Here is a 24,779-nt window from a genome sequence, read left to right on the forward strand (position 1 = left end):
CACGACGTCCACACTCGCCTCCCAGCGCCACGACGTCCACACTCGCCTCCCAGCGCCACGACGTCCACACTCGCCTCCCAGCGCCACGACGTCCACACTCGCCTCCCAGCGCCACGACGTCCACACTCGCCTCCCAGCGCCACGACGTCCACACTCGCCTCCCAACGCCACGACGTCCACACTCGCCTCCCAACGCCACGACGTCCACACTCGCCTCCCAACGCCACGACGTCCACACTCGCCTCCCAGCGCCACGACGTCCACACTCTCCTCCCAGCGCCACGACGTCCACACTCTCCTCCCAGCGCCACGACGTCCACACTCGCCTCCCAACGCCACGACGTCCACACTCGCCTCCCAACGCCATAACATCCACTCTTGCCTCCAACTTATCGCCACTAGTAGGAAGGAAAAACACATCACTCTTTATTTAACTATTTTGCAGTTTAATCCGAACATTTTTTTCTCCCAACCTCTTGTGGAAAAAAAATTATTCACCTTTTTAAAAACATTTCCTCCTTTTTAATACAAGACAACTCAGCAAATCATAGACTCAATGAAAAGAAGAAAGAAAGGAAGAAAGAAAGAAGAGAGGGCGCAGAGAAACAAGCATATCTCCCGATTCCCTCCTAGTGGGCCATCGAAATCAAACTCAAAGATGGGAGCAGTGAAAGAGTTAATTGTGCTATTCATCAATAGAGGCACCAGAGGACACAGGCAGCCTATAAATGTGGCTCTTCCATGGTGCTTTTAAAGACCCTGCAGGAGATGTGCTGAAAGATGAGATTGTCTGAAGGTAACCCAACTCCTGAGTGCCTTATTGCAATGGCAGTACGAGTCCCTGGTCAATAGGGAACCCAGTATCTGAGTGCCACATTAAAGATACAACTTTGTGTCACCTCAAGCCCTTGTGGAACAAAGGTTTCCTATGTAAGATAGCCCTAAATGCACTCCCTTAATATAATGGATGTGCCCTGGGGTGGTGGGGAGATGGACAAGTGATCGAGTGTTCAGGGGCAGCAACCCCTCAAAAATAAACCCCAAAATAAGTGATCTCTCTCATATAGGATTATTAGTGCTTGAGAGAGCAGCAACACACCGCAGAGCAACCACCACAGCGCAATCTACGTGTGCAGAGCCACCCACGGCAGTGCAGAGTCACCCATGACAGAGCGCTCAGAGGAGAGCCGTTTGTTTCATGTGTTCAGTGCAGTGTACGAGTGCACCCCGTAAGTTGTTTCCATGGTTGTGTGTGCAGTGATCATGCATTTGATGTCTTGGACATGCCATGCTACGCTCTGCGACCTCTGAGGGTGGATGGCTTAATACGCTTCATTGGCAGAACTAGAGCAAAAATCAGGCTGTGCATTTATCAGGAGTGTTCGGTGACGTCCTTGCATCGTGTGCGAGATACATCCCCAACTTCTCGGATAAAACAAGCAGCCATGATTTACACCTGATCCATGAAGCGGTGTGCCCACTATTATACAAGGAGATTTAGTCTGTACCTGGGTGCAATGCAGGTGGCTCTGCAGGATGGGAGCGCTGCAAACTGGCCCTGGTAATATGGTACAATACTGCAGCTGCTGCCGCTAGACGGACCCTACGTTAAAAAACAGGGTATTTATATTACACATGTATAAATATATATATATAGAACGCAAATAACATTTACAAAGAGGATACAAACTGGAGGACGGACCAGCTCAGCGTGTGTATGCTCGCAAATTGTGTGTATAGATCAGTCCATATGTGTACAGTATATATATATATGTATGGGTGTGTATGTATCGGGAGTGTTATAGTCATGGTTTATGTCTGGACCCTATATTCATATACATACCTGGAGGAGGACTGGTGAATATTAGCACTTGTGTACATGATTATGGTACTTTTCTGTATTTAGGTAGAGCAGCATGGATGTAATGTATGTGTATGGGTCCCAGGTATACAACAGTGTATACGCGGGTTATGTTTGCCTGGTTTGAGAGTCCTGCCCTCGAGCATGTGTTGGTGGAGGTGGTAGATGAACGTGATGCTGGCGGCAGTGTCACTGCTGGCTCCTGTTACTGTTCTTGTCGGCGGAGTTCAGATTGATGTCTTGGGGGGAGGTGGGACGGCGAGGTGGCATACGCTCGTTGATTCGATCTAAGCCCCTGGCTTCTTCAAAGCTGCGGATCTTGTGTTGGGGAGAGAAGCCTTTGACGGCTGTAGGGAGAACATATGACGATTAGTACAAGAATGATCGAAAACCTGTTCAGCTGTTTATACGTTATCAACCAATGATAATGACAATTAAGCACGTTGAACGTGGTCGACGCTGCACAGACTGTCATCTAGCTGTGACAGGTATCACTTTATCTGCAAAAGCGGGTGAAGACATGGTGCGATGGTGCTATACTAGTTGTCATCCATCAATTACCCCAACACCACTGCATTAACTCTTTCCAATCCAGTTTGTATCCTGGTTTTCCTAGGGGGCTTACTCTTTTTCTGCCATTATACAACGGCGCTATCTGCTGGCTAAAGCCAGTACTGCATGAGGTGACGCATTGGATAGGCTCCAACAGCGGAGAGGCTGGCAATATACAGTAAGAGAACCCCGACGGACGTCTTCTAACATCAGAGCTGTACAGCCTTAAAATATAATGTCTTCAGACGTCAGACAGTGGATTGGAAAGGGTTAAACAGCTGAATCTCATCAGTTATAGCAACAGCTTCAGTTTACTTGCGGCAGTTTAACACTTTGATGCGCCCAATCAGCTCTCTGCCCTGTGAACTGATTGGAGGGAGCCGATGAGTTGCCCTAGCATTATGGTGGCTAATGAGAGCTCCCATATACTTATGCCTATTAGGCATAGTAGGATAACACAAAAAGTACAATATACTGCAATACTCAGGTATTACAGCTTACTGCATAAGTGATCAAATAATCACATGTTCAAGTCACCTAGTGGAACGATTAAAAAAATAATAATTTAAAAATATGTTTCAGAAAAAATGTTGAAGTAGTAAAAAAAAAAAAATTATATATATAGTTTTTTTAATACTTCAAAAATTTTTCTGAAACATATTCTTAAATTATTATTTTTTAAGCGTTCCACTAGGTGACTTGAACATGTGATGATTTGATCAGATGACTTCTGATGACATCTCAGCAACAGCAAATACTGAGACCACAGCTGGACTACACCACTGGATCCCTGCGGCAGAGGAGGGGCAAGTATTGCCCTTTTTATTATTTTACCACATTCGGAGCCATCGAGGGAATATGTCTGTTAACCGGACAACCCCTCTAACAAGTCATTTTTACTACACCATAAATGCTATAAAAACGAAACCCTAAGAAAAATGGCGCAATAGCATTTTTTTCCCCATTACATCCCATTTCAATGCTGACAGCACTCCTAGACTCTGGCTGACAATGCTGCACAGACTTGGCATTCAAAAGTTTAAAGAGGCCGTCTGATTACAATTTACTGTTTAAAATTGGAGTCCAAAAGACTAAAACATTGAAATAGATGGTACTTACCCGTCCTCCGCCCTGGCCATCAAGCAATGTAGCCCAATAATTCTCTTGATCTCTCTTGACAGCGGAAGTCACCTGACTGCTGCCAGCCAATTAAAGGCCGCAGCGTCACCGCCTGTTTCCCTGGCATCACATCCTTGACGCCATTAAGCCAGGAGCTCCGAACATTGATGCTGCCGCCTCTGATTGGCAGGCAATGGTCCCTTGACTTCCATAGTTAACAGAGACCGGGAGAATCACAGTTCTGCAGCGCTGGATCACCAGGGCTGAGGATGGGTAAGCACCGTTTATTTAAATGTTTTAATCCATTGGACTCCAATTGGACTGCTTTGTAACTGGACGACCCCTTTAATTTTAGTGTATTCATTAAATATTTTAATGCAATGCAAAAATCCCATATAAGTGTAAGACAGGACTCTCCACTAATGGCTTCTGCTTATTTTCAGGTCCAAAGGGTAAACTAACTGATGTAATAGTGTTCTATTGTGCTGTCATTTCCTATCAGTCTGCACCCTCTAGTGTGAGATTGGATAACTGCTGCTACGGGCAAGCTTGTACTTTACCTTCTTCTTGTGCCTCAACCGCTTCTTCTGTAGCTGTATGAGAGATAAAGAGAGACAAGGCATCAGATGTGTATCCATCAATTACCCGTCCTATGCAAATGATCAGGAGCGCTCGCACACAGGGCCTGCTAACCTGAGTCACGCCGTGTCCCAACTTTCTGGGGATACATTCCTGGAAAGGGGCATCATGTGAATACGAAACACAGCTCCATCACCTCGGAGCCCCATAACATTAGTTTACAGGGATCAAAGGCGATGACAGGTTCCCTTTAAGGAATCTGAGCTCTGCTAGAGGGACGTGCAGAAAGAAGAAACCCCGGGAATTCCTTGTGCTGGTCCTGACGGGGTTATTCCAGTTCATTCTCCAAGAATACAGAACTCATTATTATGGCATCCTCCAGCACAACGTAACATTGTACCCGGACGGCTACCTGCGCAGACTTGTGAGCGGCAAGAGGATGAAGAAGAGCATTCCTCGCATCATTTCTCTCATATAAGGATTATACGAGACACATGGAAGCCCCCCCCCCACCTTCCTCTAGATCAAGCATTAACACGGATGTGTTTACTGTGCCAAGCATGTCTAATGTCCTCATATAGCTTTATTATAGCACAGATGTCCTATATAGTACTCAGAAGACACCGCTATGCAGGAGCTCCTCAGAAATACCTATCCAGGAAGAGTCCTTTCCAGCATTGTACGAGGGGATGTGTGTGGAGCGGCTTGTTCCAGTGCTGAAATTACCGAAGGGAATCAATTTTTAGGTCTCGTTCACAGAGGCATGTGTGTACAACGCTGTGAGTCTCGTGCAGCGTTGTACGCATTACAGCCCATACACTCTGCCGGCAGAGACCATGAAAGGGCTGCGATTAGCACTGCACATGCCTGGGAATCTGGCGTCACGAACATGCACAGTGTGATTTTATTTTTTATACAAATTCCCCGCTCTGAAAAGACAAGGACTGCGTATGATACACGGAGAAATAGAGCATGCCGCGATTTACTTCTCCTGCATATCAATACAGGTGTGAATGGAAGAATGAAAGTCTATTAACTTTCATTGCCTCCATTCACCGCGCTATACATGGGAAATACATGTGCATAATACGCAGTGACAATACATGTGAATGAGCCTTTAGATGACGTTAAAAAAAAAAAACACGAATTATGAATAAGGCCACTTAATGACTACCGTAAAAGCATGTTGGCAGAACTGAATGATAAAAATCATTCCCTTTAAAGCTCAACATTACTTTAAAGGGGAGGTTTCATATTCATACTTTTTTTCTACTTTTATGACCAGTTAAAGGGGTTCTCCTGGACTTTTACTATTGACCAATCGTCAGGACAGGTCATCCATCGGGAGGGGAGGTCCACCGCCTAGGATCCACGCTGATTAACTATTGACAGGCCTGCTACCATTACAGACAGCACTGGAAGTAGATAGTGTTGTCCATTTTGCAGTGGCCTGGTGTAGTACTGCAGGTATAGTTCCCAATGAATTCAATGAGAACTATACCTGCAGGAGCAAACTGGGCTGCTGCAATATTGACAGCTCTACCTGTTTCCAGTGTTGTCCGCACTAACAGCAGGCCCATCAATAGTTGATCAGCGAGATTCATGAGCAGCGGACCCCATCAATCAACTATTGATGATCTATTCTGAGGATAGGTACTGAATAGCAAAAGTCCCAGTCGACCCCTTTAATTACATTGATCATAACAGTATGATAAGCAGGGAGGGGATCTCAAGGACTAGACTGCACCTTCACTGCCACAATCCATAGAAATGAATATATTTATATTCTTAATGAAGGGGAAAGCTGGAATGGATATGAGCGTTAGGCTGCTTCCGATGGTAATATATAATCCAATACAGAACAAACTTCATGGTACTTGTCAGGAAGCAAAACGCCTTCTTTTATCATAAAATCAAAGGATGTGAAAACTTATCAAATAATATTTACTTCTATGGAAAGTGGCCGGAAAGCCACAAAACCAACTTTACAGTTCAATAAGGGAACCTGGGGTCCCTCATTCTCTGTAACAGTGTGGACCCAAAGGTTAAATGCCACCTATCATATATAAAACTTTACTGGGAAACTCAATAAACAAGTTCAGGGGTTTCCTCTTTTTAATTGACACATCCAAAAGTTAAAAAGTAGGTGAAATGTTGCTGGAAGTAATTGATGTATAAACTTCAGGACTTTTCTTCATTAAGGCCCTTTTACACGGGACGAGCGTCACTCGTCCCCGCACATACTCGCTCCCATTCTGATGCACGGTAGCTAGTATTATTAGCTCTCAGTGGGGAGGCTGCAGGAGATTTCTCTCTTCGCTCTTCCTCGCCCCTCTCCATTGACATAACATAGCGGCCGTTCATTACTGAACGGCTGCTATTTACACTGAGCAATCAGCTCATCGTCCAGGAGGTTATGCTGCATAAATGATGGACGATGAGCTGATCGCTCAAGAGTGTAAATAGCAACCGCTCATTACTGAACGTCCGCTGTAATAAGTCAATGCAGAGGGGCAGGGGAGCGAGAGGAGAGAAATCTTCTGCACTGCCCCGCGCCCCTGCTGGCCGCTCTGTGAGCGAGGCAGGACTACTAGCTTCCGTGCAAGAGCACGGGAGCGAGGACACACAAGGATGAGTGTAGGGCATCATTTGCCCGACATTCGCCCCGTGTAAACCCAGCTCCTGGATGCTGCCGCTTCCTTCTACCTCTCTCTCTATAAGTAATTAATTGAAATTGCACTACTGCAGACGATACGTCAAAAATACAGAATTAGCAGAGGAGAATCTACCACTGAAATACAATGGGGCATATCTATTCTTTTTTGTACACCAGAAGGCATACAAGTGTGGCAATTGATGCACAATCCAAAATTGTGACCTTTAGAGTTTTTAAGCCAACCCCACCATACTTTCAAAAAGTAGTTGAGACCTGGCGCTAGGTGGCAGGACCAAGCACAGCCCGCCCATTTACTAAAATGTATACCAGACATTAGCGTACATTATAGTAGAACCTATGCCAGCTCGGAACTGGCACAAGGCTTCCAATGCAGCTTATTTAGACTGGCGAATGAACCTCCGGTATAAGTAAAATATACCCTGGCGTTAGAGAATAATCTCAGTACACATAGTTAGGACTCATAGGGGGCCGTAGTATCCCTCTGTGTGCCTCACAAAAGGATTACAATACTGGCCCATTTACAAACAGTATAAGACAATAAAAGCTGCTGTGTATATCCTGGACAGAAAGAGTAACAAACAGAGAAGTTCTGAATTGTATAAGACCCGATATATCATTGGAGGGCAAGATGACCGGACTCAGACTCACGGACTTTGGCCATGTAATGTGAGCAGAGTCACTAGAGAAATCTATAACGCTTGGACAGATCAGTGGTAGAAGACCTGGCCAAAGGACATGATGGCCGATACTGTCAAAGCTGATACTGGCATGGGTATCACCCAACTAAAAGAAGCAGTGCAAAATTGTAAAACATGGAGGGAGGCAGCCTTTAGGGTCGCAAACGACTAAACGGCTAACAACGATGACAAGACAATAGCAAAAGTTACCGCTCTGCAGAGTCTGTCTCCCTCCAGACAGTACTCCCTGGGGAAGTGTTCCGGTGGGTGTCAGGCCCTTTAGCGTCAGCACACTCTCACTTTCCTCCCTGAGGATGAAATATCACAGATCAGGATGTAATACAAGTACAAAGTATCCCATCCCATCCCCTGCACGTCTACTGCACCAATCTAAAGTTGTAGATAGTTTAGCATGACTTTTAATGTGTTATGATAACTTTCTGTGCAGTGTTATGTGCCTTTTGCTGATCGGCAGGGGTCTACTGCCTGGGATCCCCACAGACCCACTGATCATCTGGCCTGCTGTCAGTGCAGCGGTCTAGACATAGTCATCGGTGGTCATGGCTGGAAGTGTAGTAGACGACTTCACTTTCAGTGAAATCAATGAGAGCGATGCCTGCTATTACACTTCTGGCTCTTACTGCAATGTGGACCCAGAAGTGTAAAAGGAGGCATCGCTTCCATTGACTGGAATGGGATTCAAGCAGTTTATTACACTCCCAGCTCTTACCACCGATGACGACATACGGTAAACTGCACTGACAGCAGGTCAGAAGATCAGCTGATTAGCAGGCTACTGGTAGACATCCTCCCCATGATCAACTACTGAAGACCTATCCTGGGGAAGACCTCATTCTGCGGTTGAAACATGTAGTTTTATGTTTTCTTTTTTCATTTCTATTAAAAATGGTGAACTTTGGTGAGGCAGGTGGGGGCGGCCGGTGGAGAGGACTGGGCCTTGGCCTCCTTAGATGCGGCAAAGGCATTCGATTCAATTGAATGGCCCTTTCTTTTTCAGGTTTTTACAGAGATTCGGTTTCGGTGAGACCTTCATTCGTTGGATAACTCTCCTGTACAAATCCCCCCCAGCAGCTATTTCCATTAATGGGTCATGCTCTCCCTATTTCTAATTACATAGAGGAACTAGACAGGGGTGTCCCCTATCCCCCATACTATTTGCTCTGGCCACTGAACCGCTAGCTATGATGCTACGAGAAACCCTGCTATACAGGGGTGTCGCAATAGGGAATAGGGAAGATAGGGTGGCTTTATATGCCGACGATCTCTTGCTTTTCTTGGTGGACCCTGAGGCAACCCTCCCGCATGTGATAAATCTCATTAATATATTTGGTGATTTTTCGGGCCTTCAAATCAACTGGACTAAATCAGCCCTGATGCCTGTTTCTGGGGGAAGTCGTTTGGGAGATATCGACTCACTCTGCGGCCTCCGGATCTCGAATCACTTTAAATACCTGGGGTTACAGATAACCAATGATGTGGAAAGGTCTCTAGAGCTAAATGTATACCCCCTAATAGATCTATTCAAGTCTAAGTTAAAAATATGGAGCTCCCTGCCGCTCTCAGTGGCGGGGCGCATTAATCTTAACCTCCCTACCAATCTAATTATACAGTGATGTGTACTATTTATGTTCTGCACCTCTCTATGACTGTATGTTCCTTATGCTACTTAATTTTCAATAAAGCAAGTTGAAAAAAAAAGTGAACTTTAAATCAGAAACACGTCCGACTTTTTAATTGTCAGTACTTGAAAAGTTGCACCTTCATCAGTCAATTTGCTATCTGCCGCTATATCCTGAGGATAGGTCATCAAGAGTAAAGGTCCCAAAATAACTACTAGGGTCATTCCGTGTCAGTTCAACCAACGCTCCCGGTCGACCATCTCAGATTTCAATGAAACTTTGCACAAAGATAGACCCTGACCCTAAAGTAAGATAGCCAGAAAATTAGGCTTCAAAGTGCTTTGGTTCACGAGCTACAGGTCTTAATCTAGGGGGTTGTCATGTGATTACAGCGCGCAACCTGAAAAAAGTGGCGATTTCAATCCATTGCCAAGCCAGTTCCAATGACTCTAGAGCAATGAAACTTCACACACTAGGAGAACTTTTGGTGCTGAATCCAGCTAAGCTCCTCAGACTGCCACTCTTATCATCATTCTGCCACCATTGCATGTCAAAGTAGCTGAAAAATTCTATCGCGCAAAATAAAATTCATATTTTAAGCAGTAATAACTCCTAATCAATGCAATGCAACTCAGCTATGAATTTATCAATGTGTACTCCATAGAAATGGTTCTCATTATTCCCATTATGGACCCAAAAGGATGCATAGCTCTTAAGATACAATGAGTCAAAAATGGCAAAAAACAGTTTTTTGCTAATTTTTCCCTTTTTCAAAGGCGAAAATCGGAATGTACTCCATTTTTATTTTTTTTCATTTTTGTTCTATTTGGAAGAGAATTTTTTGCTCTACAAGATTCGATGTTTTTCATTTTGTTCCCAGACCTTCTAGATGGGAAAATATCAATGCCTGTGAAGGTCCGATGCACTCGCGGAGGTCAAATAATAAAATAAGTGTAAGTTTTGCATGGATGTATAATTAGTTTAGAAATCATGAGAAGGTAAATTATTTTTGGAATGAGACAACTTTTTGTGCTCAAGAAACGTATGTGATCAAAAATTGCATGGCGAGTTCAGGTGAGCCACAAGCTTTGGCCTAAGATGGTCAGAATATCATTGAGTGTTGCATAATGATTGTGGTATATTACAGTGATCACTGGGCTTATTTAGCACTCTATCCATATTGGATACTAAGATTATCTAAGGCTAGCATTTGTGTAATAAATAACTAGTTATGTGATCAAAAATTGCATGGCGAGTTCAGGTGAGCCGCAAGCTTTGGCCTAAGATGGTCAGAATATCATTGAGTGTTGCATAATGATTGTGGTATATTACAGTGATCACAGGGCTTATTTAGCACTCTATCCATATTAGATACTAAGATTATCTAAGGCTAGCATTTGTGTAATAAATAACTAGTTCTGAACTCGCCATGCAATTTTTGATCACATAACTAGTTATTTATTACACAAATGCTAGCCTTAGATAATCTTAGTATCCAATATGGATAGAGTGCTAAATAAGCCCAGTGATCACTGTAATATACCACAATCATTATGCAACACTCAATGATATTCTGACCATCTTAGGCCAAAGCTTGTGGCTCACCTGAACTCGCCATGCAATTTTTGATCACATAAGTTTCTTGAGCACAAAAAGTTGTCTCATTCCAAAAATAATTTACCTTCTCATGATTTCTAAACTAATTATACATCCATGCAAAACTTACACTTATTTTATTATTTGACCTCCGCGAGGGCATAGGACCTTCACAGGCATTGATATTTTCCCATCTAGAAGGTCTGGGAACAAAATGAAAAACATCGAATCTTGTAGAGCAAAAAATTCTCTTCCAAATAGAACAAAAATGAAAAAAAATAAAAATGGAGTGCATTCCGATTTTCGCCTTTGAAAAAGGGAAAAATTAGCAAAAAAGTGTTTTTTGCCATTTTTGACTCATTGTATCTTAAGAGCTATGCATCCTTTTGGGTCCATAATGGGAATAATGAGAAACATTTCTATGGAGTACACATTGATAAATTCATAGCTGAGTTGGATTGCATTGATTATGTGTTATTACTGCTTAAAATATGAATTTTACTTTGCGCGATAGAATTTTTCAGCTACTTTGACATGCAATGGTGGCAGAATGATGATAAGAGTGGCAGTCTGAGGAGCTTAGCTGGATTCAGCACCAAAAGTTCTCCTAGTGTGTGAAGTTTCATTGCTCTAGAGTCATTAGAACTGGCTTGGCAATGGATTGAAATCGCCACTTTTTTCAGGTTGCGCGCTGTAATCACATGACAACCCCCTAGATTAAGACCTGTAGCTCGTGAACCAAAGCACTTTGAAGCCTAATATTCTGGCTATCTTACTTTAGGGTCAGGGTCTATCTTTGTGCAAAGTTTCATTGAAATCTGAGATGGTCGACCGGGAGCGTTGGTTGAACTGACACGGAATGACCCACTAGGAGAAGATAACTTGTTGTAGAATAGTCAAGTTAAACTTTGTTACATCTGTACCAACAGGTAAGTTTAAGGCCACTCTGACACACACCGCTTTTTACCATGATTAGTACCGCGCTAACCGCAGTAAAACTCTCCCATTGATTTTAATAGGGCTTCTCAGACCTGTGCTTGAATGCGCGACTTTCGAGTGCTGTCAATTCTATTTTCCAGTGTGTTGGTGTTCAATCACAATGATGGGGTTCGTTAAAAAGTGCTGTCACACGCTGTGACATGCAGTCAAAAACACAGCTCGAAATAGCGGTAAAATGCCGAGATTCCGAGCAGTTTTTAACTGAACGCCTGTGAGAGAGTGGCCTAAGTGTGATAAGTATAAGCAATTCACCTGAGTACTGAGAAAACACGGGCCATCTTCCCAATTGCTCGGATCTTGTTCCGAATGATCTCTTTACGCACAGAAGCTCCACCTTGAAAGAAATGGAAGGAACATTTGGAAATTACATGGAAACAGAACAGATAAAAAAACTGCATTTACTAACTGCATTACTTATACCAGCTTATTCTAGACCTAGTGGGGGCATCATGTACTGGACCTCCACCAATCATGAAAGGTTCATTGCTGGAATAACCCTACAAATATCCTATTCTTGTTTGTTTCAGACAGCCATATTTGGTACAACCTGCATCGGCTATATTGTAATATGTCTGTAAAGTCAATTATCTGTGTGGGAAGTTGTAATATAATATTAAATAAGGACCTGTGTGTTATGAAAGGTGCGCCTACCATAAGAGTGCGTTCACACGTAACTGACTTGGTGTGAATTTTGTTACAGATTTTACTCTTACACATGAATTCAAACATTGAAGGGGTGAAATCTTTTGTGGATCTGCACTAAATCAGTGAATGCACCGCCTATGCAAGTCCAAGGCCCCAGCACCTCAGTTCTTGGTTGGCAGTATGATCCCGTGCCGAGCTGTCCGCCTCCATGGGCACAATAATATTAATGATTAAAAAGGAAGCCTTGGGGGTCACGGGTTCCCTCCTCTCTCCTTCTTTAGCCCTTGGTGTTATGCATCATTACATAAGACTAGAGATGAGTGAGCGTACTCGTTTCGAGTAATTACTCGATCGAGCACCGCGATTTTCGAGTACTTCCGTACTCGGGTGAAAAGATTCGGGGGGGCGGCGTGGCGGAGAGGGGGGTAGCAGCGGGGAACAGGGGGGAGCCCTCTCTCTCTCCCTCTCCCCCCCACTCACCCACGGCACCCCCCTAATCTTTTCGCACGAGTACGGAAGTACTCGAAAATCGCGGCGCTCGGGCGAAAAAGTGGTGTGGCCGAGTAGGTTCGCTCATCTCTACATAAGATCAAAACTAAAATTTTAAAGTGGGGTTTCCAAGTGTTGGTACTGATTGGGGAGACCCCTCCAAATATACATTCAGTGGACGCTCCAGGATTTTACAGATGACTGGTAACTCTGGTTAATGCATAATACTCCTGGTCATTGGGGATCGTGGAGTTAATAGAGTACGTATCTGTATTTAATTCTATTTCATCTAAATAGTTCTAATATCCTTTAAAAGGGATTAAAATTCAGTTGTTCTAGTACAGAGCTCCAAATCCACTGCTTTCCTTCACACAGTCATAGAGTATTATGATAGAATTCTGTATGCTTGTGGACAGCATTAGGGGAGCATAAAGTATAGTTATTTATATGGATCTGATAAAAAAAAAAAGTCGTCCCACTGTAAAAATACAAATTCAACAGCTGGGCACGGCATATAATAATAAAAGGAGACAAAACTCACCTCTAGTCAGTGCCCCGGAGAACAGCTGAGCAGTACCGGGGGCCTTCCTGGTATGTACATCCGCTGGAAGTTAGGTGACCACTGGAGCCAGTTCCTCAGTGTCATTGTCCTGAACTCCTGACATCATGGCACCCAGGGTGTGAGCGCTGATGCCAGGAGGCAGCGAAACTATGACTGTCACCTGGCTTCCACTGAACACACGTACCGGGAGCTGGAGCTGCTCAGCTGGGGATGAAGAGAGAAGAGTATTGTTTCCTTTTAAAACCCCTTTAAATTAATTCAGTGGGTGTCCTGCTACTGACAGCAGAAAGAACGTCAACATTTATATTGGCATATCATAAACAACCCTCCTTACTGCGCCCCTGACTGCAGATATCGTTTGAGGTTGATATCATAATATGACCAAATAGATCCTACTTATGTTCTGGCCAGAGACTAAGTAACAGATGGAAAAAGTCTTGCTGTAAGAAGCACCAAAATTAGGAGAAAAAAAAAATATCCTACTTTCCAGCGAGTCCTCTCCATCCGAAATCAGCTCATCGTCCGAGCATATACTGAGAATATTTACCAGCATTTCTGTAACTGGAGGGAAAAAAAGAGCAAGAATTACAACGCTGTCAGCAAAGTGATTATCTGGTGGTGTTCAGTAATGCAGCCTCTTACTAGTGACTGTAAAGGAAGGGTCTGCTCACACAGTGCAGTTTGTAGAGGAAGGGTCTGCTCACACAGTGCAGTTTGTAGAGGAAGGGTCTGCTCACACAGTGCAGTTTGTAGAGGAAGGATCTGCTCACACAGTGCAGTTTGTAGAGGAAGGGTCTGCTCACACAGTGCAGTTTGCAGAGGAAGGGTCTGCTCACACAGTGCAGTTTGCAGAGGAAGGATCTGCTCACACAGAGCAGTTTGCAGAGGAAGGATCTGCTCACACAGTACAGTTTGCAGAGGAAGGGTCTGCTCACACAGTGCAGTTTGCAGAGGAAGGGTCTGCTCACACAGTGCAGTTTGTAGAGGAAGGGTCTGCTCACACAGTGCAGTTTGTAGAGGAAGGGTCTGCTCACACAGTGCAGTTTGTAGAGGAAGGGTCTGCTCACACAGAGCAGTTTGCAGAGGAAGGATCTGCTCACACAGTGCAGTTTGCAGAGGAAGGATCTGCTCACACAGTGCAGTTCTGCCGCAGTTTCTTAGTACCTCCATTTATATTTGTCTATACCGTTTCCGCCACAGAATCATTCTTATGATAAAATAGTGCTGTTACACAAAATATCACTGCATATATCTAGTTACTGACAATTAGGAAGTAAGATATTAGAGAACAGTCGAGATGTAACTGTAGGGGGTGCAGAGGCAGCAGTCGTATCCAACACCAGCAATGGATTTCATGGTTTGTAATTGAGTTTCAGTAGGCAGAAAGATCAAAGTTGATTGGCCCATGTTTACTGCGAATGGAGGCAGCAGGTGGGCGAAGCAATCTCCAGCCGGCACCCCCTCCATTCACTGAGCGATTACGCTTTTGAGCCCGACGTTCGTGTTGTGTAAAAGGACTAGTAAACGTTGCAGTATAATCTCAGGAAAGTCAATCTGTCCAGTTAGGAAGCAGAAGTGATTGTAAATTAATGTCACCTGCTTTGGTGGACAGGAAAGTGACAACAGGAGGTAATGACATCTGCTGACATCAGGGCCATATTACCTGTTCCTATGACCCCTACCACTCATATCTGTGCATTACTAAATGTATCCACTCATTTCTGACTTGATCTCTCAATGCAGATCCATTTCCATTCGTCCTGATGTCAGTGTAATGCTACGTTCACATGGAATGATTATATCGTTACATGTAAACTCATGCAGCGACGGAACAACGAAGGAGAAGTCTTTCGCTTCTCGTTCGTTGTTCAGTATCTGCATGCAGATAACTGATTGATGTCTCATTCTGTGTAAACAGCAGGTGTTCCCTTATGAATGACTCCCTGCTTACTGTGAATGGAGGTGTGTAGACATGATGATCTCCAACCCTCTTCGCCTGCATTCTGGCAGCGCTGTCAGCGATGCTCTTTCCTGTGACGTATTTTCGGGCATCACTTGCCTAATAGATTGTCCCATGTAAAAGGAACATACGTCCTTAGTGACCCCCAATACACTTTCTGACGGTGGTCACTAATGGGCTTTAAACCTGCACATACAGCTTTTTAAAGTGGTAACTTAGCCGACAACTGACAGCCAGGCTCCTGCTCTAACAGCCAAGAATGAAAACCATCAGATCCTAGCAATTTAACCCCTTACATGCCACAATCAATAGCAACTGCAGCATGTAAGCAGATGACAGGAGTAGGGGGCTATATCTGTCACCCATCAGCACCCTGCAGTGCAATCGCATGGGATTCACATGGCAGACAGATGTCTGGCAAAGACCTTCATGCCTGCTATGTAACTCAGCCTATTAGGCCCTGCCTCCCACAGTCTAATAGGCTGTTATCATACGTTTAGTAAACTGCAATACATAAGTAATGCAGTGTACTATGCTAGTAATCTTCAAGTCCCCTTTTTCAAAATAACGCAAAAAAGTTCAATAAAGTTTAATTTAAAGAGAGAAAAATTCTGTTGAAAAAAAATACATTTTTCCCTTCACAAAATCCTGTTTTAAATGAATAAAATACCATTTATAAAAAAAAAAAAAACAATACATAATAGGTATAACCATGTTCGTAGCGACCCAAACTATGAAAATCTTTGTTATTTATCTCAAATAGTGAACACTGTAAAAATAATTTTCATAAGTAATGCTGGAATTGCTATTTTTTTTTTGATCGCCTCCCAAAAATTGTAATAAAAAGCAATCCAAAAGTCACACGTCCCTCAAAATGGTACCAATGAAACTACAACTCTTCCCACAAAAACAAGACAAGAGTTTTGCTGCCAGAAAGATAAAAATGTTATGGTTCTTAGAATGCATGATACACTGGGGGTTTAATACTGGATTAGATCTTAAGGCTGGGTTCCCACAGGGCGGATTTGCCGTGGAAATTCAGTGCGGAATTTCGCTGAGGCCACTAATCTCAGGATAAGCCAGCCATGTGGACGAGATTGGTCACAAATGTTGTCCACACAGGACGGCCAATCAGTCGTGGCAAAGCCGGCATTAGCTGGCGCTGCGGCACGGATTCCCCGGCCGCCGCATATCTATTTATTTTAAATTATGTTGCAGCCACGCTCCTCTCTATGGAGAAGCCGGCCACAACAGAAAAGCATGCTACCAATCCGCTCCAAAACCAGCAGTTAAGTGCCACGGGTTTTGAAGCTGCGTTTTCCCGGCAGAAATCTCACGGTTTTTCGCTGCAGCAAAATCACAAGATTTCCGCAGAGAATACGTCTCGTGGGAACCAAGCCACCATCTCCAGGGACGTTCCTTTAAGCTCACTGAACTCAGGAAGGACCCCTGACTTGCATTTCCTTTTGAGAATCCAAAATATCCTTTGCATGACAAGCCTCCCAAGTAAGGAAACATCTCCGATATTGTGCAAATCTGCAATTTTACCTTTCTCTCCCACAAAGGGCAGGGACCACGTGAAGACATCCATGAAGTTTGGCAGCCAGTAAGGATGTGGAGAGCAATTAAACTGACGGATGTTCATGACATTGTTTTCATACTTGAGCACTGCGGCTGCAAGGAGACAATAAGAAGCAATTTTACATACGGCAGACGCCTTCAGCACACGACTCCCACACACCCAAGTAGCGGTATAGTAGCTGCTCCTCGCAGAGACATGTGGTGGCACAAGCTCTCAGCAGCTTCACAGGTTTACAGAATATTTGATTATCCTTTACTCATGTCGCATAATGCTCTGCTGAGATCTCATTAACTCTTATTAATCCCTCGTCAGCGCAGCGTGATAGTAAAGGGGCTTCTCTATGTCATAACGTGACGGCGAATCACTTGAACACTTTATGATCAGTGGGGGTAGTCTTACGTTCCCACAGTTGTGGCCTGAGTTTTGCATCAGCACCCAGCAAACCCGGGTAGGTGCCAGGGCCCACTGAACCTGGGCAAACCCACTGGGGGTGGGATCTATCGGTTCTCGGTTTTTCTGAATCAATTGCATCCATATCTTTAACAATTGACTGTAACAGTGGCACTGCAGGAAATCAAGCAAGTCCTGTTCTACCTCCTGGCATCCTCTCTATCAGGGCTCCTTCACACTGCCGTGATGCTACAACGTATTCCGTGAGTGAGTTTTGCGCACTGAATATGCTGCACCAATCTGCCATAGGCTGCCGATCACACATACCGTGTGAAATACTTATGCAATAAAGATCGCGGTATGTTCTATCTTGGCATGTATGACACATGCGCATGGCAAGCGGCAGCCCGCGGTAAGTACGGAAGGTCATTGCGTACTTGCTGAGTGGTGCACGATTGTCACATGTGGGTGGCACGCAGCGAATTACGCTTGTGTGTAGCCGGCCTCATACAGGTGAATCAGTGATATCATTGTGATCATGGCTAGATGAGGCAAAGGCAAAAGATGGAGGATGCTATAGGAGGTTGATGGAGGTCAGTTTATTTTATTGCTAGGGTACAGTAGGGCCTGTAAATTACTATGGAGATGCAGCGGGGCCTATGAATTACTAAGAGAGAAATATGGGAGATCTTAAAGTGACGGCGCATCCTTGTGATGTTATCACTTTAGAACATAACTCATTGTGCTTGTTATTTGTCTTGACTTAGGGCTTTTTACAGGGGGCGATTATTGGGCAAAATTTCATGAGGTCACCCAAAACTTTGCAGCCATCGTCCAGTGTAAAAATGGCACAATCAGTGAGATTTTGCTTGTTTGCTGATGACCAAACCTTTTATGAGAAGTTAAAGGGGTTGTCCCACGGCCAGATGAAGGTCCCGTTTCAGGATAGAAACGCACTATCTTGAATTAATAAACTTGAAATCTCCATCGCCGACTCTCGGTCCTGTTATAAGCGTGCCGTGGTCCCCGGCTGTTTCCTATTCTTATAATAATCTGACAAAGCCCGTTGCTGTTCTTTGGAGACTGCTGCTACCTAACAGGCTTGCATAAGTGTTGTGCCGTTAAATAACCCTTTAATGCAACGATATTCTTTTTGCACTCATTTATTTTAATGGTGACGTTTCCCTGCTGCATTATGGAGCGCTTTCTTTTGTATTATTGAAATGAATGGAGCGGCGGCCGCGCATGCTTGGCCATCACTCCATTCAATGTGACGTTACTGCAGATTAAAGAACCATCCCCGCAGTGACATAGTAGGGGGTATATGGAACTCAGTTGTAGGATCCCCACCAATCAGACTTTTATTACCTATGCTATGAAAAGGTGATAAAAGTTAATTCTGATACAACCACTAAGTGTGGGTTTACATGGAACAACTATCATCCAAATAGTCACTTGGTGGAGTGATTGTAAGCAACAGTTTTTCCTTTTAAACACGACTATCAACAGGGTGACGAGCGATAATTTGTTCACTAGTCATTTTTTGGGAGCTCACCTAAAAAAAAAAAATAGTCCCTGGTGGATTTATTGCCGTCTGGTGTAAACAGGTAATCATTTGTCTTGTAACGACTAGCGAATAAACTTTGCAGGGAGTTCTGCGCTTCAATGACCGAGAACATGAACAATTGCTCTTTGTAAAATCACACAAACAATCATTCATACTCTAACAACTATTTCCGGTGACCACTGAATTGTCCAATGTACCGTAAGCCCACCCTTAGATGGGATTCTGCAGTGCTGGCTCCCATACGGATACCGAAGCCTCAGAGATAGAGCAGTATGCAGTAAGGACCGTGGCTGGTCGGTACTTCTATTCAGAAGCAGAATCTGCAATGCAACTTCTTTAGAAAGAAACGACTATTGTACAGACTTGTAAACTGTTCTTCTATATAAAGTGGACATACACTTTAAGGTGCAGTTACCCTTTAACATGCAACAACAAGGCAACAATGTAAAACCATGTCATACGCTGCACAATAATACAGGGAATACATGCCATCATCTAACCTTTGTTATTGTAGACGTCAAGGTAATTCGGTGCAGAAAAAATAGTGATGAGGGAAGGAAAACCAGTCGTCTGACTCTTCCGATACATTCGGTAACTGCAGGCAGGAATACAAATGTCAAAAATTGTCAAGCTCGTCTACCCACACATCACTGTCTCGCTACGTAGAGACAAATGAAGGAGCTTCCAATTTGTACAGCTGCACGGCTTTCTGTAAGCCAGCAATTTAATAGTCGTGCCAACAATCGATCTGATAAATGGCAGGTGACAACGGCTTCTCATGTGAAGCGCTTATCATAATTCATTGGAGAGTTAAATACGTTGATAGATCTTCAAGAAGTCCAAATTGACACCCTGATATGTTGATGACGCCTCACTGACAGTCAGTGTTGGAGAGACATCTGGATGGAGAGCTTGTTTTAACCCCATTAATGACTGCCAATAAACCATTTTTCAGTGGTCGCTACATGGCGTTATTCTAGAGCGCCGTGTCTTTCCTGTGTATGCAATGGCGCCACTACTTCCACTGGTTGCAGCGATCATGTGATCGCTGGGCGACAAGTCACATAACCATGTTTCTCGGTCAACTAGATCCAACGCATCTCTGATAGTGAGAGTTGTGACTTGTTAGGGCTGTTTTCTGCGGTTAGGCTGGGGTCGCCCGGGACGGAATTCCAGCAAAATTCTCACGGAATGGCTGCACCAAAAAAACGTGAGAATTACGCTGCAAAAGCGCAGCCGCGGGTTTTGGAGAGGTTTCGCCGTCGGCATTCCGCTGCAGCTTTCTCTCCCCATAGAGAGGAGAGAGGCCGTTGCAGAAACAAGAAAGAATTGACATGCTGCGTAATTGAATTCCGCACGGTTGGCCGCAGCGTGTGGACAAGATTTTTGCTAAATCTCGTCCACTTTGCTGGCTATTCCCGGGATTAGGAGCAGCAGGCGGAATTGCCGTGCGGATTTTCCGCCCCGTGTGAACCCAGCCTTAGGGTATGTTCATGTGTCATGGAATTGGTGTGGATTTTGCTACAGATTCAAAGCAGACGTCACCCCTTCAATTAAAGGATGAAAACAGCTGCAGATTTACATCAAAAACCACATTAAAATCTGTACCAAATAGTGTGGATTTTAATGGAGATCTTGGTGCAGATCCACACCAAAATCCACAGCACAAAATATGTTGCAAATTTGGGGGTAGAGCAGCACCCAATTCCCCTACGTGTGAACGTACCCTAAATTGAACCGTTATGAAAGTCATAAAATAATTACTGGTAAGTGACATATAAATATCTATCAAATCTCAAAAACATCTTTTTTTTATTAATTTGCAGCAATCTCTCTGCAGTAACTGCGTGACATAAAAGGGGACATTTTTAGACCTATTTAAGGATGCAACTAGCTTATCATCAGTTTGCTACAAATAAGAGTAACGTGGTCTTCAGCAAAAGTGACTTTTAAAAAAACAACACACCAATGATAAAAATACACGGGGGAGGGAAATAGACACAGTAAAAAAAGTGTTACAACAAAGTGGTGTTCATTTGTAGAAAGAGGGTTGAGAAACCGTGCAGCAAAAATGGCACAATTTTTGGCGTAAACTAAACCAACTAAAAGGTGATACTCGCATAAAGTTAGACTAGTAAAAAAGCCTAAAACTTGTATTTTAGAATGTTTATTTTGCCGTAATAAAAAATTTGTTTGAATGAGAAAATAGGAGGTATTATTTTTTCCACAGTATTAGAAAAAAGCATGGCTATAAAAAAAAAAAAAAAAAAACGCTTTTCTAAGGCCGCCTGCAGACGGCTGGGTCGAATCCTGCTGCGAAAATTTTCCAGCAGCGGGATGCGGACCCGTGCCCCTGCAGAGCATGCAGCTCACCTGCTCCCGGCATCTCCTCTTCTCTGTGATGTGCCGGCTGCCGCCCTGCCAGCGCGTGTGCAGAGCGGAGCTGGCGGGTCTCTACTGACACTTCTGTGTGGGCCTCTGCGAGACACGCACAGTAATAGAACGTGCCGCGATTCGTTTTCCATGCGTGTTTTCACGCGGACAAATCGCGGCCGTCTGCATAGGATGGCGGGCATGCATGCAATCCTATGGCAGTAGGCACAGGCGGAAATTCTGCGAGAAATCCTGCCGCGGAATTTCCGCCCGTGTGCAGTGGGCCTAAAGAATAGAAAATCAGCATCCGTCATGAAAAGAAATACTCAAAAATTATTCTCATAACTTAAAAAGAATAAAAAAGTTACATGTCTGACACAAAAGATAAAAAAAAACAACAAAAAAAACAGAAAGCTAGTTCAGATTAAAACAAAGTGAAGACGGAGAATCCATTACCCAGCATCCTGTGCTTCATGGGCCCGGATCACTGACAGGAGGTTGTTGCTCTGTAGGAATTCACAGACAGCAGGGTAGCTAAAATATAGAAAGTATTAATAAGGGCGACATAAACTATGTAGCAAGCGGCAAATACAAAGCACTGCCGTTGTGTTACCTGTAGAAATAGGAGCACCCACGAACTGTATTGTGGGTGAAATGTTCCAAAGTCTTCTCGTTGCCGTAGTCCTCGGCTGGGTCTGACCACAGTAGATCGCACATAGGGCCAAAGGCGGGGGGTTCCTTGAATCGATCTAACTGTTGAGGCAGAAAGAACAAGAATATGATGAAAGGATGAACCACCAAGGGTCCCATAAACCTAAATGTAGAAACTGGGGGATTTGGTAAGAATGAGACCACTGAAAGCATGAAGGAACCTCTCTTAGATTACGATTTGAAGCAAAGTAGGGGAGACATGACAGTGCAGAACCCTTATTGGGTCTCTGAATGGGGGTACAGGAAGGGTTTAGCCACCTGATCAAAAAGTGGGGTGAGTAAAAAACAAAAGCCACCTGTAACCATAATACAACCAAATCTCCTAGGTTGCCCTAAAATCTTGTTAGCAGACTATAGGCCGCTGTTTATGGCAGACTACCGACATAACTCAGATATTTATCATGTTCACATCTGTGTTGTTAGGTGCTTTATTTCTATCATAACAAGTCTTAGCACAAAACACAAGTAGTTCATAGTTAAAGGGTCATATACATATATATGTATAAGACAAGATAACAAAGGAATCCCTTGTCAGAAGATTAAGTATCTTATGACAAGGGTTTCCTTTGTTGTCTTGTTTCCATAATAAGGCGGATCCGTTCTCAGTTTGCATTCTGTCTTCCTTTTCCAATGATTAATTCGGAGGATCGGCCATCAATAGTAAAGTCCCATAAAACACCTTTAGAAAGGTTATGTGGTTGTCATACAAGTTCTCTTTAAATTAGGACCAACTCTGTTAAAATAATAAAAACAGACGTATTTAACTGCCCTTAGACCTGGTGATCCAGTGCTGCAGTCTCGCGGTAGCCCTGGTCTTTGTTGTGGAACGGCTACAGCCTGACTGCAGCAGCCAATCAGAGGCTGTTCTCCTGGCATATCTGCTCATATACTTCGAGTGAATATGCAAGAACAGTTTCTAACCACTGTAGCCTTTGATTGGCTGCTGCAGTCAGGTGGTAGCCGTTCCACAACAAAGATTGGGAGAACCGTGGAACTGCGGTACTGGGTCGCCAGGTCTAAGGATGGGTAATACCTCCGCTTTTGTTATTTTAATAGAGTTGAACCCATTAAAAAAAAAAAAAAAAAGCTTGTATTGCAAGCGGACAACTCCTTTAAGTTTTATTTACATAAAAATGCTAAACTGTTGTAATTGATGATGTCATCGCATTACAGAATAGAGGGTGGGATTAACCTTTCTGATGTCATCCAGGCAAGAAATTTCAGGGGAAAGACCCCCGTGCACACACAGGAACTGTTGGTTCAGCAGAGCTGATAGTGGGAGGCAGTCGAAGGCATCCATACAGGAGTCATACACCCGCTCTGAATACTTAATTTTACCTGTGGGGAAACGACCATCATTAGAATGAATGGACATATTCACATCTTGAACTACAAGCAATAAATACACAATGCTGCTGGACTGCAATCATTCTGAAATTCTTACAGGCTTGAATGGAAAGAAACATACACACCGGATGCAATCACAAGCCCCCGCTCTTGTAGTTGGCATCCCAGAGATGGTAATACATCTTTAAAAGGGAACCTGTCATCACCTGTGAGCTCCATAAACTAAGCCAGCCCAGCGGATCTAGAAGGTACCCCAGGGCTGTCTGTACAATAAGCCTACTATTCTGGCACACAAAGACTGGGTTTAAATTATGTATGTTTGCAGCAGAATTTGATGCAGAATCTACGCCGATTCCACATCACATTCTGCGGCAAATCCACATCTCCTTACAATCTTGGGAATCAGTGCCGCAGTCTACACAGTGTGGATCTTTCCTGCATACGGAGCCATGCAAAATACTCCTCCTCTGCCATGTGAGCATACCCTTAGTGTTGCCCTAAACACACCCTGTGTCACAGTGACACAGAGGACGACGTGTACAGTAGTATATTTAGGGCATGCTAATGCAGAATCCTCATTACATTATTTTGCACTGATTTTGCCTCTATAAACCGCAGCAGAACTCAGCAGTTACACCATTTCTGCCATGACTATGTACATGTACTGTATACCCGAGGAGCCACAAACAGATTTAGCCCCTTTCAATGGGCACTTCTACGTGCGGAATTCCCGCCGCAAAATCTGTGTCAAGTAACTAGTCACTCATTTTAAGCTGTGTGAGCTTACCTTAATACATTATACTGCAAGTATTAAATAAAATGTTAAATATTAATCCCTTTCTGGGACAAAAAAATCCACTAAAAAGTTTTTTTAAAAACTCAAAAACTGCTAAAAGAAAAATCCACAATTTAGTATAAAATACCTTTTCTTGCCAAATATATATATATATACACACACACACAAAAAAACAGATTAGGCGCCCACATAATCCGAAGGAGTTTTTTTAACAAGTTATTCTGCGTAAACTGTAAGTGGTATAATAACAATAAACAAAAAATGAAGCAAAGGCAAAAATCACTTTTTTCTATATTCTCACCACAAAAAAAGGAAAACATATATAATGTCGGCCTCATTCGCATCTGCATGCAGATCCATTCTATTTCCATTGTTCGGCTCTATCCTCTAAGCTTAACAACAAAAATTCTGTAACAGCTGGATCCGAATGGCGCCAAACAGTCCTCATTGACTATAGTCGGGTCTGTCCAATGTTAAACATTTTCTCAGATCAAATAGAGCGGCATGCTGCGTTATTTGGTCTGGGATTTCGTGCGTGCCAGATCTTCATGGAAGGCTCTGAATGGCGCCTCCATCCAACACAGATGTGAATGGGGCTTTACACTGTAATTTATATGTAGGCCCAAACCGCGCGCGCAAAAAAAAAAAAGGCTACAA

General features: G+C 43.6%; 1 protein-coding gene across 2 annotated transcripts in view; it reads right to left on the reverse strand.

The window, feature by feature from the left end:
* Positions 1 to 425: 425 nt before the first annotated feature.
* PPP3CC (protein phosphatase 3 catalytic subunit gamma) overlaps positions 426 to 24,779 on the reverse strand; it is a 67,494-nt gene continuing 43,140 nt past the window's right edge. For both annotated transcript variants that reach the window (XM_066593456.1, XM_066593458.1), the window contains exons 5-14: positions 23,172 to 23,317; positions 21,882 to 22,021; positions 21,725 to 21,802; positions 19,396 to 19,490; positions 16,905 to 17,030; positions 13,880 to 13,957; positions 11,953 to 12,034; positions 7,676 to 7,773; positions 4,093 to 4,125; positions 426 to 2,208 (exon numbers count right to left, since the gene is read on the reverse strand). In XM_066593456.1, coding sequence (XP_066449553.1) covers positions 2,051 to 2,208; positions 4,093 to 4,125; positions 7,676 to 7,773; positions 11,953 to 12,034; positions 13,880 to 13,957; positions 16,905 to 17,030; positions 19,396 to 19,490; positions 21,725 to 21,802; positions 21,882 to 22,021; positions 23,172 to 23,317 — 1,034 coding nt within the window. In that variant the 3' untranslated portion in view covers positions 426 to 2,050. The remainder of the gene's footprint in view (positions 2,209 to 4,092; positions 4,126 to 7,675; positions 7,774 to 11,952; positions 12,035 to 13,879; positions 13,958 to 16,904; positions 17,031 to 19,395; positions 19,491 to 21,724; positions 21,803 to 21,881; positions 22,022 to 23,171; positions 23,318 to 24,779) is intronic.

This window comes from Eleutherodactylus coqui, chromosome 2, assembly GCF_035609145.1.
Source record: "Eleutherodactylus coqui strain aEleCoq1 chromosome 2, aEleCoq1.hap1, whole genome shotgun sequence".
In the NCBI taxonomy this organism is placed as follows: Eukaryota; Metazoa; Chordata; class Amphibia; order Anura; family Eleutherodactylidae; genus Eleutherodactylus; species Eleutherodactylus coqui.